This window comes from Elephas maximus, chromosome 4 (genome assembly GCF_024166365.1).
Source record: "Elephas maximus indicus isolate mEleMax1 chromosome 4, mEleMax1 primary haplotype, whole genome shotgun sequence".
In the NCBI taxonomy this organism is placed as follows: Eukaryota; Metazoa; Chordata; class Mammalia; order Proboscidea; family Elephantidae; genus Elephas; species Elephas maximus.
In genome coordinates, this window is record NC_064822.1 from 188,693,695 (window position 1) to 188,712,117 (window position 18,423).

The window sequence follows — 18,423 nt, forward strand, 5'->3', positions numbered from 1 at the left end:
AGGTTGCATGCACCTGGAATCCAAGATGAAACCTGCTGATATTCAAGATGGACTCCTCTCGACAGCCCTTGGCGTCACTTATTATGGGATATAGCAGAAGGGCACTGATCTTAGGTGCTACATTGCTATCTTTGGAGGGCTAAGGAAGGTTAAACAGCAGTCACACTTTGTTCTTCTGCCCATGTGGGAGCCTGTAAAGGAGGGGGGGACTAGAAAAACACTAAGAAGGAGATAGTAATTCATGGGTTGTTTCAATCTTATCTCATGTTGACAGGGTGGGTTCCTGTTTACCCAACTTCTAGATGGTAATCTTTTAACAGCTCTTTTGTTCCGCCAGCACAGTTAACCGTATCTGTCTCATTACTGGACCTATTGAGAATGGAGGAACCCCCGAATCTTTCACTTTGAGAAAATCTTCAAACCATGGACCAAAATTATCCCCTGAAGTCATCTTGAAACTAAGTGACTGTTTAGCTAAATGAGTAAAGAATGTTCACCGGAGAAGTGCACTCTTTGAAAGAATTGTCTTTGTGAGGTCAAATTGTCCAGTGTCTCTGAAGCATAGATGACAAATGTAGATCGTACTAAGTCTACGTCGATGGTGGTGAAACAACAGGGGTGGAGATAGCAAGGATGGTGACACAAGGGGAAGGACCTAACCAATGGTACTGAATTGTACGTGTGGGAACTGATGAATGGGTGTAAATTCTGCTCTGTATATTTTCACCAAAATAAAAAAAGACCCAGTGTTCCGGGAGCACCCAGGCACAGTCAGCCCCCACTGGGATCTTCCTTCTCCAGGTGGATGTCACACCATATTCAATCTGCAGGATGGCTGGTGCCAGGGGGACAGCGGAGACGTTCTGGGACCCCATCTCGCCCAGTGGGCTGGGCTCTTGGACCGCCCGGCTCTCTGTGACCATCTCTCACCTATTCCTTCCCTGGGGGCCCCTGATCTGCCTGGACCTGGGCTGGTGAGCCCCTGCAGGCCTCTGTGTTTTTCATCTTGGCTTATCCAGCGAGCACCTATTAGACACAGATGGAGGGAAATAAAACTGCAGGAAATTAGAGTCATTTCCATTCCCCTGCAGAACACAGTGTATTGTGCTGTGTGCTCCCCTCCTATCCCTCTCCCTATCTGCGGTTATTTAGGTAGGCTGTCTCCCACTGTCCCTGGGTGGTGCAAACAGTTTGTGCTCTGATACTAATGAAAAGGTTGGTGGTTCGAACCCATCCAGCGGCCTCAAAAGAAAGGCCTCGCAATGCGCCTCTGTAAAGATTATAGCCAAGGAAGCCCTACGGGGCAGTTCTACTCTGACATACAGGAGTCAGAATCAACTCGATGGCAATGGGTTTTTTTTTGGGGGGGGGTGTCTTCCCACTAGGAATCCCTCGGTGGGGGGAGAGCACAAACGGTTAAGTGCTTGGCTGCTAACCAAAAGGTTGGAGGTTCAAGTCCACCCAGAGGTACCTAGTGATCTACTTTAGAAAACTCAGCCACTGTAAACCCAGTGGAGCACAGTTCTACTCTGACACACTCGGGGTCACGGGTCATAGTCTACTGAATGGCAACTGGTTTGGGGTTTTTTTGGGGGGGGTCTGCCCACTAGGGACCTCTCTTGTCTGTGATGTGTATCAGTACCCAGAACAGTGCCTATGCATAGGAGGTGCTCAGTAACTGTTTTGTGAGCACATGAATGAATGAATGAATGAATGAAGGGGTGCCCTGAGCCCAGCAGGCATTGCTGTATAATTCTGTTGTCCCGAAGGGAGTATTGAAACCTATCATTCCTGTTCTAAGTGGGGGGCAGGGAGAGGTCTGGAGAGAGAAGGTCAAGTTCGAGGAAGCCTCCAGTAAAATGCTTCACACAGGACTTTGCTGGGGCTCACTTACAAACTGGAGGCCCGTTTGCAGCCAGCCTGGGTTTGATTGCTTTCCTTATCACCCATCCAGGCCGTGGTGCCGACCCAGCTCCCCCGCGCCGGCCCGGTGCTGAGTGCTTTGTAATCACGGCTAGTTAATTATCTCAGGGGTTACGTAACGCCGCTTTTGCCGTTCTGCAGAGGAGGTAGATCGGGAAGCGCCAGGTCTTAGAATGAGTGAATGAGAGGGACACCTGGGATCCTGCAGCCCCATTGCCCTTTAGCAGGTAGAGGTTCGTGTTGGGCGGCAGGGTCTCCCGTTACCTACTGCTCTGCTCTGAGGACAGATTGCAGGCACTGGGCTGGAGTCTTCGTAATTGAATCTCAAGTGGATGTGACAGTCTTGTCTGGGCCTTTCTAGATTGCTTCCTGTGCTCATTCTTGGTAATAAAACCACCTCCGAGTATCGGTGGATATCTAATAACCCTTCTTATTGAGGTGTCAAAGTGTCAGAGAAACAAAAATGGGGCATCTCTGGGCAGGAGGCAGAAGGCGATGCAGTTAAGACCTATGTTATTTTCTTTATCAAAGGCTCATCCTCCCGGGAGCCCACGGGCACAGCTTTCCCCACCTCCCCACCTCCCACCCGGCCCTGCCAACATGACCTCCTCATGGCCCAACCGGACCTTGAATTATGTTTTCCATTTTATGTGCATAGTGTTCCCAAGTGGGACACCCACAGTTTTATCCTTGAATGCTCCCCCATTTTTCATCCTGGAGTAATTTTCTAAGGAAGATGAAGGACCTGAAGGCTCAGCCTTCCTTGACCCGACATCTTGGAAACCCCCCATCCGTGCATAGTAACATGCTCCACTTTGGGGACCAAGTGGCAGAGGGGGACCACATTACGGCCAGCTCACATCTCAGCCCTGAGTCCCTCCAGCTTTTTCTAACACCCTGCCTTTTCCTCTGGTCCTTGTCCTCACAGAGAAACTAGCGGACCGCAAGCTGAACGTGGCCGAGGTGACACAGTCGGAAATCGGGCAGAAGCAGAAGCTACAGACGGTGCTAGAGGCCGTGCATGAACTGCTGCGGCCCCACGGCTGGGCGCTCCGCTGGAATGTTGACGGTGAGTCGCCCCTGGGGACCCAGCAATCCTTCCACCCCCCTGCTCAGTGGGAGGCAGTATGGAGGGGGCAGAAGCCAGCGTCCCCACTCTCGGGGCTCATAGATGAAGTGAGTCACACCTGCGATGCTCTGCTTTTCTTGTGCTTCAGAGTGGGGAGGTCTGATTGGTTGGGTGGATCAAGGAGGGCCGCAAGGGGGAGGGTGGGAATCTGGTTTGTGTGTGAGTGTCCCTGTTGGTGAAGAATACTGAATACACCATGGACTGCTGGAAGAACAAACAAATCTGTCTTGCAAGAAGTACAGCCAGAATGCTCCTTAGAAACAAAGAGACTACATCTCACATGCTTTGGACATGTTACCAGGAGGGACCAGTGCCTAGAGAAGGACATCATCCTGGTAAAGCAGAGGGTCATCCAAAGAGAGGAAGACCCTCAACAAGATGGACCGGCATAGTGGCTTCAACAGTGGGCTCAAGCATAACAACGATTGTAAGGATGGGGAAGGACCAGGCAGTGTTTCCTTCTGTTGTACGTAGGGGCGCTATGAGTTGGAACCAACTCAATGGTACCTAACAACAACAACAACAACTACATGAGTGTCCTAAGGCTGGTATAACAAAATACCACAAACTGGGTGGCCTGTGCAAACAGAAATGTGTTGTCTCACAGTCCTGGAGGCTAGTCGTCCACATTCAGGGTGTTAGCAGGCCGTGCTTCCTCCAAAGACCCTAGGGGAAGAGTTTTCCTTCCCTCTTGCAGCTTCTGGTGGCCCCAGGCGTTGCTTGGCTGACTGCAGCATTACTGCCTTGTCACCTGACTGTCTTCCCTCTGAGTGTCTCTCTGTCTCTTCTCTTTTGTGAGGACACCACTTAGATCAGAATAGGACATCCCCCCCACCCCCATTCCAGGATGACCTCACGTTAAGCTAAGTGCTAGTGGCATCTTCAAAGACCTTCTTCCCAAACAAGGTCATGCTCACAGATACAGGGGTTCAGACTTCAGCGTATCTTTTTCGAGGGCAAATTCAATCCATAAGAGTTTATAAGGCAGAAGAAGCTCCGTGGGGGTCGTGGATGGGACTCAGCCCCAAATACCAATGGCACTGACATCAGATGAACTGTTTTACTGATAACCAAAGTACGGTCTGGAATCGATTCATGCTGACCGCAGGACTGGTCACAGCGTGTGCCAGCTTTAAGAGTTCGTGACATCACAGTATTTCCAGCCAAGAAGTGAATCTGGAAGGGGAAGACTTAAACTCAGAGAAGCTGGAAAGTTCTCTGGCCTATCCGCACTTCCCCCCATTAAGGCTGTCACCCCTACCTCCCCATCCTCTTTGCAGGGCAGTTAGTGCCTGGCTTTCCCTGCTGGCTGGAGGCCTTTGTGGCTTGGTGTAATGAGCTCCAGACTGTGGGACTGTCATGGATTGAATTGTGTCCTCCAAAAATACGTGTCAACTTGGCTAGGCCATGATTCCCAGTATTGTATGGTTGTCCTCCATTTTGTGATCGTAATTTTATGTTAAAGAGGATTGGGGTGGAATTGCAACACCCTTACCCAGGTCATATCCCTGATCCAATGTAAAGGGAGTTTCCCTGGGCTATGGCCTGTACCACCTTTAATCTCTCAAGAGATAAAAAGGAAAGGGAAGTGAGCAGAGAGAGGGGGACCTCATACCACCAAGAAAGTAGCACCAGGAGCAGAGCAGGTCCTTTGGACCCGGTGTTGCCACATCTGGGAAGCTCCTTGACCAGGGGAAGATTGATGACAAGGACCTTCCTCCAGAGCCAACAGAGAGAGAAAGCCTTCCCCTGGAGCTGATGCCCTGAGTTTGAACTTCAACTAGACTGTGAGAGAATAAACTTTTCTTTGTTAAAGACATCCACTTGTGGTATTTCTGTTATAGCAGCACTAGATGACTAAGACAGGGGCCCTTGGAGGGACCTTGGCTCTTGGCCTCCAGTTTCTTGGCACAGTGACCATGGACAGCCCCAAGCCTGCCTCGTGGTTATCGGGGTTGCAGGAGGGAATGGAGGGCTTTGTCAGCCCCAAAGCCCTGCGCTGAAGGACCGCATCTTGGTCCATGTGCTGAAGAAATTGGTGACGGTGGCCAACGACTGACCTTCGCAGGCCAGGAGTTAACGTCTCACGATCCCCAAAGCATTGCTTGTCCTTGAGAGCCTCCCCTGGTTCAGACAGTTGACTGCATAGCAGAGGGAACTTTCTAAATGCTGGAGATAATGATGTGACATTATTTTCATGAATAAGTGGCCCTGATGACCTATTTTTCGTGGTCTTTTCCCCTCTCTTCTGTTCATTTTCCTACTCTGCTCATTCCTTTTCCTTCTCGCAGCCCAATTCGCCCCTTTTAAAGAGCACTGTGCTTTTAAAAGTTGGGGATGCCATTGTTTGGGGGGCACTGAGTTTCTGCTAAAGGCGAAGGAGGAATGTGGACACAGGTGGCGGTGATGGTTGCACAGCGTGATGAATGTAATTAACGTTGCTGAATTGTACAAGTAGAAATTGTTGAAATGGGAATGTTTTGTTTTATACATATATTTTACCACAATTAAAAAAAAAAGTTATTGCATAAGTGACCTTAGGCCAACAGGAGAGAATCTCAGTAATTCTGAGAAACAAGAAAACTATTCAACTAGGGGGGCTCATAAACTTTACATTTTCTGTGTTCCATTGGCCCCCAATCTCTCTGAGGTGTCGTGTAGCTGCAGTATCTTTATTGCCATTTTGACGTGGGCTTGGGGTTTCTTATGGATTGAATTGTGTCCTCCCCCTGCAAAAGAAATATGTGTTGAAATCCTAACCCCTGTAACTATAAATAAGGAGCCCTGGTGGCGCAGTGGTTAAAGCGCTCAGCTGCTAACCAAAAGGTCAGTGGTTCAAACTTACCAGCTGCCCTGAGGGAGAAACACCTGGCGATCTGCTTCCGTGAAGATTACAGCCTTGGAAACAATATGGGGCAGTTCTATGCCATCCTATAGGGTCGCTAGGAGTCAGAATTGACTTGATGGCAAGGGCTTTGGTACCTGTAAATATGACCTTGTTTAGAAATAGGGTGTTCTAGTTATCTAGTGCTGCCATAACATAAATCACACAAGTGGATGGCTTTAACAAACAGAAATTTATTCTCTCACAGTTTAGAAGGCTAGAATTCCAAGTTTAGGGTGCCAGCTCCAGGGGAAGGCTTTCTCTCCCTGTCGATTCTGGGCAAAGGTCCTTGACATCAGTCTTCCTCTGGTCTAGGAGCTTCTCAGCACAGGAACACCGGGTACAAAGGATGCACTCTGTTCCCAGCACTTCTTTCTTGGTGGTATGAGGCCCCCCCATCTCTCTGCTTGCATCTCAAAAGAGATGGGCTCAAGACACAGCCTAGTCTTGTAGATTGAATCCTGCCTCATTAACATAACTGCCTCTAATCCTGCCTTATTAACATCATAGGGGTAAGATTTACAACACACAGGAAAACCACATCAGATGACAAAATGGTGGGCAACTACACAATATCAGGAATCAAAATAACACGGGGATTCTCGTTTGTTATGTTAATGAAGTCGTACCAAGGTCGGGTGGGTCCTAAACCTAATCCCTTCTGAGTTATATGAAGACCAGATTAGATACGGACACCCATGGGGTGGGGAGGAATATAGATGATGGAGGTAGGTGTACCTACAGGCCCAGAGGTGTCAAGGATTGCTGACAGCAGCAAGAAGCTGAAATAGACAAGGAAGGACCGCCCCTTAGAGCCAACACCTTGAATTCGGACTTCTAGCCTCCTGAACTGTGAGAAAATAAATTTCTGTTCTTTAAATCCCCCCACATAGGGTATTTCTGTTATGGCAGCACTAGGTAACTGTCATTGATTGAATTGTGTCCCCCAAAGATGTGTGTCAACTTGGCTAGGCCATGTTTCCCAGTATTGGGTGATTGCCCACCATTTTGTCATCTGATGTGATTTCCCTCTGTGTTGTAAGTTCTACCTCCGTGATGGTAATGAGGCAGGATTAGAGGCAGTTATGTAACGAGGCAGGATACAATCTACAAGATTAGGTTGTATCTTGAGTCACTCTCTTTTGAGATATAAAAGAGAGAAGTGAGCAGTGAGATGGAACTTTCTACCACCTGGAAAGCAGCACTGGGAGCAAAGTGTGTCCTTTGGACCTGAGGTCCCTGCACTGAGAAGCTCCTAGACCAGGGGAAGATTGATGCAAGGACCTTCCCCCAGAGCCGACAGAGAGAAAGCCTTCCCCTGGAGGTGGGCACCCTGAATTTGGACTTCTAGACTCCTAGACTGTGAGAGAATAAATTTCTTTTTGTTAGGGCCATCTACTTTTGGCATTTCTGTTACAGCAGCAATGGAAAACTAAGACAGTAACTAAGACCAAAAAACAACCAAATCTGCTGGTGTTGAGTTGATTCTGACTCATGGAAACCGAGTGTATTTTTGGGTAGAACTACTCCCCAGGGTTTTCACAAGGTGAGCTTTACGGAAGCAGACCACCAGGCCTCTCTTCTGTGGCACCACTGGGTGGGTTCAAATTGCCAAACTTTCGATTAGTAGCTGAGCACAAACTGGGTGTGTCTTCCAGAACCCTTGATAATTAAGACAGGGTTCCTATATAACCTGACATAAGCATTTACATTCTCCCTTTCTCTCCCAAAGCCATTCATGGTAAGAACCTGGTGGCCATCCTCCACCTCCTCGTCTCTCTGGCCATGCACTTCCGGGCCCCGATCCGGCTTCCGGAACATGTCTCCGTGCAGGTGGTGGTCGTGCGGGTGAGTATGGCCGCACTTGCTTGTGTGGTCGACTTGCCCCAACTGCGTCGGGAAGGTGCCAGGACACCTTTCTCCCTGTTCTTCTCCACCTTTATTTATTTATTTCTCAAGAGGCTATTTTACACTTTTTTTCCCTCTTGACAAAATGTGTGTCTCCCTGGCTTTGAAGTAAATGATTGGAGCGGGAACAATGGCGTTGATTTGAAGAAAAGCAAACCCAGAGGCAGGAGAGCGTTGAGGTTTAATTTTCCACATTTTTGAAAGGAACATTCATTTCTCTCCAAAGCCACCACGTTGGAATTCAATACCATTGAATGTGCTTATTACTCACTGGGGGAGGTTGGGCCGGTGGTATGAAATAGATACCCAAATGAAGGCCTCCCTGCATGGGCTCTGGTGATAGCCAGCGTTCTCTGTCATCGCTCTTTTGGCTTCATTTCCCTTGATTCAGTGGGAGCAGCGAAACTAGGTCCCAGGCTGACTAACGGAGGTGGCGTTGCCTTTTCTTTTGTCACTTCCCTTGTATTTAAGTGCAGAGACTGTCCATCCTGGGTTTGAATCTTATTTCAGTCCAATGTGTTAGAGGAGGAGCCCTGGTGGTGCAGTGGTTAAGAGTTCAGCTGCTAAGCAAAAGGTCGGCAGTTCAAATCCACCAGCCGCTCCTTGGAAACCGTATGGGGCAGTTCTTCTCTGTCCTATAGGGTCGCTATGAGTTGGAATTGACTCGATAGCAATGGGTTTTGATTTTTTTTTGGTATTAGAGAAGCCCTGCTGATACAATGGTTAAGCGCTCGGCTGCTAACTAAAAGGTTGGTGGTTTGAACCCACCCAATGGTTCCACAGCACAAAGACCTGGTGATCTGCTCCCATAAAGATTACAGCCTGGGAAACCCTATGGGGCAGTTCTCCTCTGTCCTCCAGGGTCGCTATGGGTCAGAATTGACTCGATGGCACCCAACAACAAGAAGCGTATTAAGCACCTACTATGAAACCCTGTGGAGCAGTTCTCCTCTGCACACATGGGACGGCCGTGAGTCAGAGTTGACCCCGAGGCAACTGGTTTGTTGGTGTGTACCGAGCATACTGCATACGGCTGTTGGGGGCACTGGTGGTTCGATGGTAGAGTTCTCGCCTTCCATGCTGGAGACCTGGGTTTGATTCCTGGCCAGTGCACCTAGAGCACAGCCACCGCCTGTCTGTCAGTGGAGGCTTACCTGTTGCTATGATGCTGAACAGGTCTCAGTAGAGCTTCCAGACTAAGACAGATTAGGAGAAAAGGCCTGGCAATCCAATTCCAAAAACCAGCCAATGAAAACCCTGTGGATCACAATGGTCCAATATGCAACTGATCACTGGGATGGACTGGGTGGCATTTTGTTCCATTGTGCCTGGTGCCTCCATGAGTCGGGGGCCGACTTGACAGCAGGTAACCGCAACAGCTGTACCGTACCAAGCCCTCGTCATGTGGCTACTGGGGACGCTAAAATGGGGAAACGCACTCGAAGTCCTCCAGGGGCCAGCTTCATCTGCCAGAGTGCTGAGGTTGTACTTAGAAACCTGGATGCCCCAGTGTTTATATTGCTTGAGCCACCCAGCTCCTCAATCTTTCCTGGTTTTTAAACTTATCAGTCCTGTGGTCTCTGTGGTCCATGTGGGCCTGCATAGCCCTGTACCTTCAGAAGCCGGTCCTGACCCTGGTGGTCCTGTTGGTCTTGATCTGATGGAAATGTCCTTTCCTGGCAGCTGGCCCAGGGTCCTTGCCCGATTGTCCCATTTTCTTCCCAAGGAGGAATGTTTGTGGCTGTTGGTGGTGACAGGGACGGGGAACTGTTCCTGTCACCCCTGTCCTCAGATGCTCCCTCCGCAGGCAGCCGTCCAGGAGAGGCTTCCCAAGGACACAGGGAAGTATGCTTCCCAAACCCGTGTGCATCAGAAGTGGGGCCCTCGAGTACTGCAGGCTCAGTCACCGGGATATTTCCTTTCACGCATGCACACTGGTCCAAGAACGCCTTTTAGGCTGTGGGAAGTTGTGCTGACTGAGGCGATTCTCGCTGGGCTACAGGCCTCGACTGAGGTTGCAGGAGGACTCTTTGGGGTCATGCCCAACTGGGCTGGAACGGGGAGAGCAGGTCCTGAGAACAGGCCTGCGTTGCTGCTCTGATGGCTCCCCGGAACGTCGACCTGCCCCCTGTCTTCCACCGTGGACTCAGGCTGTCCCTCCACCTCTGGCCTGGCCAGGTGGCCAGTTGCCTAATCTTCAGTGGAGTGAGGGAAGGAAGGTGACGTTTCAGGTCTAGGGCTTTCACCTTAGTCCCTAGCAGCGTGGTCTTGGGGAAATCACTTACTTTCTCCAAGTTGTGATTATTTCCCCGTGAAACTGAGATTATACTACAAACCTTTAAAATATTCAGCCTTGTGTCTGCAATACCTAGCCCTGGGCCTAGTATCCAATAGGTGCCTAATGGATGTTCCATGTGTGCCTAAGTGGATACAATGCCTTTGGGCTGTCCTCCCTGCCCTCTTCTGAGTGTCAGTCAGGACGAGGCCCTGAGAAGACTGAAGGCCTGGACAGAGGCTGTTCTTCTTTAGCAGGCAGCAGCCGTGAGAGGTCCCTGGAGGCCAAGCTCAGGACAGGGAGGGCAGCTTGGATGTGGAGCTGCCCACAGTGGGCTGCCTCAGCCTAGGGAAGTGAGCTCCCTATCCCTCGTCCCTCGAGGGGCTCCAGGAGGGGCTGGTGATAGATTAGCTGGCACCAAGGCGCTGGTCCACCCTGAGCTTCTGTGATACATGGGGCTGCCACTCCATCTCCCACACAGCTCTACCTCTGCTGCCACTTCCATGGCTGCCACCACCACTCACAACTCCACCACCACTCCCACCTCCACTCCCACCTCCACCTCCACCACTCACACCTCCACCACTCCCACCTCCACCTTCACCACTCCCACCTCCACTCCCACCTCCACCTCCACCACTCACACCTCCACCACTCCCACCTCCACCACTCCCACCTCCACCTTCACCACTCCCACCTTTACTCCCACCTCCACCGCCACCACTCACACCTCCACCACTCCCATCTCTACCTCCACCACTCCCACCTTCACCTCTACCACTCCCACCTCCACCACTCCCACCTCCACCTTCACCACTCCCACCTCCACTCCCACCTCCACCTCCACCACTCCCACCTTCACTCCCACCTTCACCTCCACCACTCCCACCTCCACCACTCCCATCTCCACCACTCATACCTCCACCACTCACACCTCCACTCCCACCTCCACCACTCCCACCTCCACTCCCACCTCCAAGTCTACCACTCCTACCTCCACTCCCACCTCCACCTCCACCACTCACACCTCCACCACTCCCATCTCTACCTCCACCACTCCCACCTTCACCTCTACCACTCCCACCTGCACCTTCACCACTCCCACCTCCACCACTCCCGCCTCCACCACCACCGCTCCCACCTCTGCCACCATCATTCCCACTTCTGCCACTACTCACTACCATTGTTGACTCTCTACCTGCTATTCTCGGGGGAGAAAGTGTATCACACACATAAGTACATTGAGTGCTTCCTCATTTTTGTCCTTTCTGGCTGCTCCTCACCCTTCCTAGCTATAGAATATAGAGGCTCCTGAGACCCCCACTGCTGCTAACTCTGAGGGCATTGTGGAGAACAGAAGGTGGGGGTGAAGACTGGGGGCAGGTCAGACACCAAAGGGGTCACTCCTGTGGTCATCTGCAGCCCACCCACCCCGGGAGTGACCCCGTGTTCACTGCAACCATCCATACTTTCTAAGCTGGTCAGTCCTGACTGACTCCTATCAGTCCTTTCTAAGCTGGTCTCCTGGCCAGATCTTTATCTGCACAGGGCTCCAACAACGCTGTCTGTAATCGTGTCCTTTCTCACCTCTCTGCCTGCACAGCTGGGGAGGGTTTGTTGGTTTGTTTGCTTGTTTACTCATTGTTTTTGGGTTTTCAGAAACGGGAAGGCCTCCTGCATTCCAACCACATCACGGAGGAGCTGACCACGACCTCAGAGTAAGTGGTCCATGCTCTCTGCTCTTCTGGGTCCTGCTTCCCCTAGGTGGGCTGGCCTCGGTGGTGCTGCTTCGGCTGGGGACACAAGCACGTGGCGGCGGGGGGGGGGGGGTCCCTTAGTCTTAGGATGAAACTTCCATGCAAGCTTCTGCCCTAGCTTTCCTTCCTCCACACGCTTTCTTCAAAGTTTACACTGTTAGAACCGAGTTATTTCCAAAGCTTTTGGATTCTTCATTATTTTAGAGGGTAAGCTTTGAAAATGTTGAGAGAGCCATGGAGCCTGGATGAACTCCCAAAACTATCACCCTGAGATCATCTTTAAACCTTAAACCAAAAGTATCCCCTGAAGTCTTCTTTAAACCAAGCAATCACTTAATTAATAAAGAATGTTTGCCTTGAGCGTTACACTCTTTTAAAGAACTGTCTGTTGTCATTTTGTGTACCATCTACCTGCATGGGACCCAACTGACAGCAGCAGCTCGTGGGTTAGATAGGAAGCTGGGGGCAGTGAGTTCATGCTAATGGGGAAGGGACGACTCGGAAAAGGAGGGCGAGAAAAGCGGCGTCACTGAATTGTACAGTTAGAAATCGTTGAATTGGTGTGTATATTTCCAAACAAAAACAAAAAATAAAATCAAATATTTTAAAAATAAAATAAAAATCTAATAGATTATAACAATAAAAGACTGTTGAGAGAGAGGAAGGAGAAGAGAGGAAGAGGAGGCGCGCGGGATGGCTAGAGACGTGCCACCCCTGTTCACTTCTCTGGCTCCAGTTAGCTCCATCGTGGGGGCGGGGCACACGTCTGAACTAAAACTCTCTCTGACAACGTCAGACATCTCTTGTCTCTTAGAGAAGGCCAGGGGGTGATTCTCAAGAAGTCTGAAAGGCTCCAAATGTATTGAAAATGGCAAATAAAATGGTTTACTTGTGTGTGGCATTTAGGAAGCCTTACAGTTCCCCTTGTTACCAAAAAAACCAAACCTGTTGCCATTGAGTCGATTCTGACTCATAGCGACCCTGTAAGGCAGGGTAGAACTGCCCCATAGGGTTTCCAAGGAGCGCCTGGTGGATTTGAACTGCCGACCTTTTTGGCTAGCAGCCCAACACAACCACTACGCCACCAGAAAACCCAGTGCCGTCGGGCGTTTTAAAATTGGCCACATTTGTCCCTCTTGAACAGCCCTGTTCCAGACGAAACAGAACATTTAACAACTGAACGTTTCAATGAGCCCGCCAGCTCAGTGCACTGAGATTAATTACTGCATTGGGAATTCACGAGTGGTCTTTCAAAAATTGGACCTGACACCGGAAACCACTCACAGCGTGTGAGCTGTCAAGTGGATTGAAGAGACGCAGACGTCGTTGGATGTACACGCAGGCTCACCACGCGCCTCCCATCCACTCCAGATCTGGGGAAGGAGGTGTGGTCCTGTGTCTGGGGGGCTTCAGCAGCTAGCCTGGCTGCTCCAGCAGTAGGAGGGTGGCTTGAAAGGAATTGGGGCTGGGGTGCTGCTATGGATTGAATTGTGTCCCCCAAAACCCTGTACCTGTGAATATGACCTTGTTTAGAAATAGAGCCTTTGAAGATGTGACTATTTAACATGAGGTCATATGGAGTAGGGTGGGCCCTGAGCCAGTCTGTGTGGTGCCCTTATAAAAGAGGAGAAGAGACACACAGAGGGAAGACTGGCACCTGAAGATGGAGGCAGAGATTGCAACGATGTAGCTACCAGCTAAAAAACACCAAGGATTGCCTGAAGCCAGAAGAAGCTGGAAGAGACAAGAATCTTCCCCCAGAGCCTTAAGAGAGAGCATGGCCCTTCAGACACCTTGACTTAGGACTTCTGGCCTCCAGAACTGTGAGATAAGAAAGTTCTGTTATTTTTGGCCACCCAGTTTGGTGTACTCTGTTGCGACAGCCCTGGGAAGCTAATACAGGTGGTGTCCTAGTTCTCTATTTTTGTACAACAAACCACCCAAAACCGAGTGGCTTCAAACAGTGATATTTTATTTGCTCTCAATTCTGAGGGTCAGCAATTTGGGCTGGGCTCAGCTGGGCAGTTCTTCTGCAGATGGCCGATGGCTGGGCTAGGCTGGCTGGGCTGAGATGGCTTCTCCATCTACACACCTGGCAGTCGGTGCTGGCCAGTGGCAGGCCACTCTCTCTGCGTGGTCTTTCGTCCTCACAGTGCCCAGGTTCTTCACACAGTGCCTTCAGGCTTCCAAGAGAATGAGCGTGGCCACGCCAGCCTCTTGCGGCCTAGTCCTAGAACTCCCAGATCCCATGTCCTTGTGTTCTGTGGGTCCATGCATGTCACAAACCAGGGAGATCCAGGGGGAGAAACAGACAACCTCTCTTGCTGGGAGGAACAGCCAAGTGCATTGCAAATGGGGGCCCACAGCCATGGGAAGGGTCTGTGGTCACTGTGGTCTCCCATAGGTGGTAGGGAACCTGGGAGAGGGCAACAAAGGGGTGCTGGCAGCTCTGTGGTCGTGCCGAATAAAACTAGAATGTTCCAGAGATGAGCAGAAAGTGAGTGGCAGGTGAGGGAATGGCCTCACCAGCTTCCCAGCAGTCACCAGACACACAGGGTCTACTGTGCATCTGGCTCTGTGCTGGGCACTGTGGAATGAAGAGTAGGTGTCAGGCGTGGCACCTGCTCTCAAGGGCTTTCGTCCAGCCGGTGAGAAAGAACGTGTCCATAGAATTTTAAATCCTGCTCTGGGACCATGTGGGAAGTGCTGGGGGGCCCTGGAGGACTTTTAGCAGAGAGAGAGGCCGCAGTCAGGCTTGGGGGACATTCCCACAGGGCTGTCCTGAGAGAGGATGGAGGGAGGGACTAGCCTCAGATCAGCATCACTCCTGAATCGGGAGGCTGAGAGGAGTCCCGAGAGGCTGCAGTCAGTTCTCTATGCTGCTGCCCAAGGTCAGTCCTTGGTTCCTGGCCCTGGGCTGGCTCCCTCCACCCCCTCCCCTCAGTGTGGCCAGACTGATGTTAACAATGTTGTGCAGTGGATGGGACGCCCACACCTGCACATCTCCGCCCAGAACCAGAGTGCCCTGGTTTCCTTCCGGCTTCCTCTCACCTTAGCCCACGTCCTAGCTCACCTTCCCAAAGCCCTATAGCTCCACGATTAGTCCCTTAAGGCCTTGGTTCCACCTTCCAGCAAGCCTCCATGTCCTGCCTGTTTCTCTGCTTTCTTTTGCTTTATAGAGGCTGCTCCAGTGTCACTTCCACCAGGAAGCCCTCCCTCTTTGCTATTTAGCTCCTATCTCATTAAACCCATTGCCACTGAGTTGATTCTGACTCATACTGATTCTATAGGACAGGGTGGAACTGCCCTATAGGGTTTCCAAGGCTGTAATGTTTACGGAAGCAGATCTCTAGGTCTTTCTTTCTCCCATGGAGGGGCTGGTGAGTTTGAACCGCTGACCCTTTTGTTAACTGCCGAGCACTCAACCACTATGCCACCAGGGTTCCTTTTAGCTTCCACGTTGTTGTTTTTGTTGTTAGGTGCTGTTGAATTGGTTTCAACTAATTGCTACCTCAGCTGAACGAAACACAAAACACTGCCCTGTCTCATAAGTGTTGCTGCGTTTGAGCCCATTGTTGCAGCCACTGTGTCAATCTGTCTCTTTGTGGGTCTTTCTCTTTTTCGCTCACTCTCTATTCTCTACCAAGCATGATGTCCTGCTCCTGGGACTGGTTCCTCTTGATAACGTGTCCAAAGTATGTGAGATGAAGTCTCGCCATCCTTGCTTCTAAGGAGTATTCTGGCTGCCCTTCTTCTAACACAGATTTGTTCGTTCTTTTGGCAGCCCATGGTATATTCAATATTCTTTACCAACACCACAATTCAAAGGCGTCAATTCTTCTTTAGTCTTCCTTATGCATTGTCCAGCTTTCACATGCATATGAGACAAGATTGAGAACACCATGGCTTGGGTCAGGCCCACTTTAGTGGTCAAAGTAACATCTTTGTTTTTTTTAACACTTTAAAGAGTCTTTTGCAGCAGATTTGCCCAATGCAATGCGTTGTTTGATATCTTGACTGCTGCTTCCATGGCTGTTGATTGTGAATCCAAGTAAAATGAAATCCTTGACATCTTCAGTCTTTTCTCCATTTATCACAATGTTACTCATTGGTCCAGTTGTGAGGATTTTTGTTTTCTTTATGTTGAGGTGTAATCCGTACTGAAGGCTGTGGTCTTTGATCTTCATCAGTAAGTGCTTCAAGTCCTCTTCACTTTCAGCAAGCAAGGTTGTGTCATCTGCATAATGCAGGTTGTTAATGAGTCTTCCTCCAATCCTGATGCCCCGTTCTTCTTCATAGAGTCCAGCTTTTTAGATTATTTGCTCAGCATACAGATTGAAGAGATATGGTGAAAGGATACAACCCTGACATGCACCTTTCCTAATTTTAAACCCTGCAGTATCCCCTTACCTTCCATCCAAACCAAAGAAAACGCATTACCGTCGAGCTGATTCCGACTCCTAGCCACCCTGTGGGACAGGGTAGAACTACCCCATAGAGTTTCCAGGGAGTGGCGGGTGGATTCGAACATGCTGACATTTTGTTTAGCAGCTGAGCTCTTAAGCACTGCACCACCAGATCTCCGATAGCAGCTTTCATATTATGGATTGAATCACGTTCCCCAAAAAACACATACTGAAGTCTGACCCCAGTACCTGTGAATGTGACCTTGTTTGAAAATAGGGTCTTTGAAGATGCTATAAATTAACATGAGGTCATACTGGGCTCTAATCCTATCGGGATTAAAATAGGAGAAGACACACAGAGAGGGACACAGAGGAAGAACGGCCTTGTGAAGATGCATCTGCAAGCCAGGGAATGCTGGGGGCTCCAGAAGCTGGGAGAGCCTGGAGGGGTCCCCTCTAGAGCCTTGGAGGGGGCATAGCCCTGCCGACAGTTTGATTTGGACTCCTGGCCTTCAGACTGTGAGACAATAAATTTCTGTTCTTATAAATCACCCAGTTTTTGTGGTGTTTTGTTATGGCAGCCTGAGGACACTCATACACCCTACATGTGGTACAGACGGGTCATGTTGAGCTATGTCTCCTGAGTCTCCCTTCCACTGCCATCTGGGGCCATGGACTGTTTATTTCTGTGTCTCTCCAGGGCCAGCACATAGGAGGTGTTCAAATGAATACCTGTTAAATAAGGCAGAGCCAAAGACTTGAGCACAGAGGGATTTGGGCACAGAGTACAGATCTCCTTGCCCCTCGGGAAGGTAGCTCATGGGAAGGAATTGTGTATTCGTGCATGGAAATTGGCAAGGAGAAACTAGTCGTCTGCCCTTCCGGGGCCTGGCCTGTGCTTTCTTTAGGATTATTTATCTTTGAGATTCCTTGGAAGTGCATCGTGCTTAGTCACCAAAACATGTCCTTGGGTAACCTGAAACCTTGCATTTTAGGGTTTGCTATCAATGCCTTGATTATGGTGTTGGCAAAGAATATTGAATATCCCATGGACTGCCAGGAGAACAAACAAGTCTGTTTCAGAGAAAGTATAACCAGAGCGCTCCTTAGAAGCCCAGACGGCTTCTCACTTACTTTGGACATGTTATTAGGAGGGACCAGTCCCTGGAGAACGACATCATGCTTGGTAAAGTAGAAGGTCATTGAAAAAGAGGAAGACCTTCAACAAGGTAGACTGACACAGTGGCTTCAACAATGGGCACATGCATAACAACAATCGTGAGGATGGTGCGGGACCGGGCACATCCCCCCTAGTTGTGACAGATGGATAGGGAGGGAGGGAGGGAGGGAGGGAGACAGACAGATAGCTGCTGTTGAGTTGACTCTCACTCATGGTGACCTTGTGCACAACAGAAGGAAACTTTGCCATGTCCTGCACCATCCTCACAATCGCCAGCATGTTCGACTCCGTCATCACACCTACTGTGCCAATCCATCTTCCCAAGGGTCTCCCTTGCCCTCGCTGACCCTCTGCTTCAGCAAACACGATGTCCTCCTCTAGTGATTGATCTCTCCCTATGATGTGTCCAAAGCAAGAGAGTCGGACAGTGTTCTGTTGTGATCCATAAGATTTTCATGGACTAATTTTTCAAAGTTGATCACCAGGCTTTTCTTCCTAATCTGTCCCAGTCTGGAAGCTCTGCTGAAACCTGTCCACTGTGGGTCACCCTGCTGGTATTTGAAATATGAGTGGCATAGCAACACACAAGCCACTACAGTATGACAAACTGGCAGATGGTGATGGCCAGTGGCAATAGGAGATGGTTAGTAGGAGCCCTGGTGGTGCAGTGGGTAAGCACTCAGCCGACAACCGAAAGGTCGGTGGTTTGAACCCACCAGCCGCTCCGAGAGAGAAAGATGTGGCAGTCTGCTTCTGTAAGGATTTACAGCCTTGGAAACCCCGTGAGGCAGTTGTACTCTGTCCTGTAGGGTTGCTATGAGTCTTAATTGACTCGCCGGCAATGGGTAATATGCAAATAAAGATGACAATTTGCCGCTGACCTTGTGCAAACATTTCACAATTTGCCTAAGTGCCTTTGTACTTACAGTGGGTCAGAATATATCAAATGGGACTTGCATTT

The 18,423-nt window shown here is 50.0% G+C and overlaps 1 protein-coding gene across 2 annotated transcripts in view; it reads left to right on the forward strand.

Annotated features, from left to right (window-relative positions):
* The window catches only part of PARVB (parvin beta), a 156,758-nt gene that overhangs the window by 108,088 nt on the left and 30,247 nt on the right, over positions 1–18,423 (forward strand). For both annotated transcript variants that reach the window (XM_049884619.1, XM_049884620.1), the window contains exons 5-7: positions 2,852–2,992; positions 7,669–7,784; positions 11,779–11,837. In XM_049884619.1, coding sequence (XP_049740576.1) covers positions 2,852–2,992; positions 7,669–7,784; positions 11,779–11,837 — 316 coding nt within the window. The remainder of the gene's footprint in view (positions 1–2,851; positions 2,993–7,668; positions 7,785–11,778; positions 11,838–18,423) is intronic.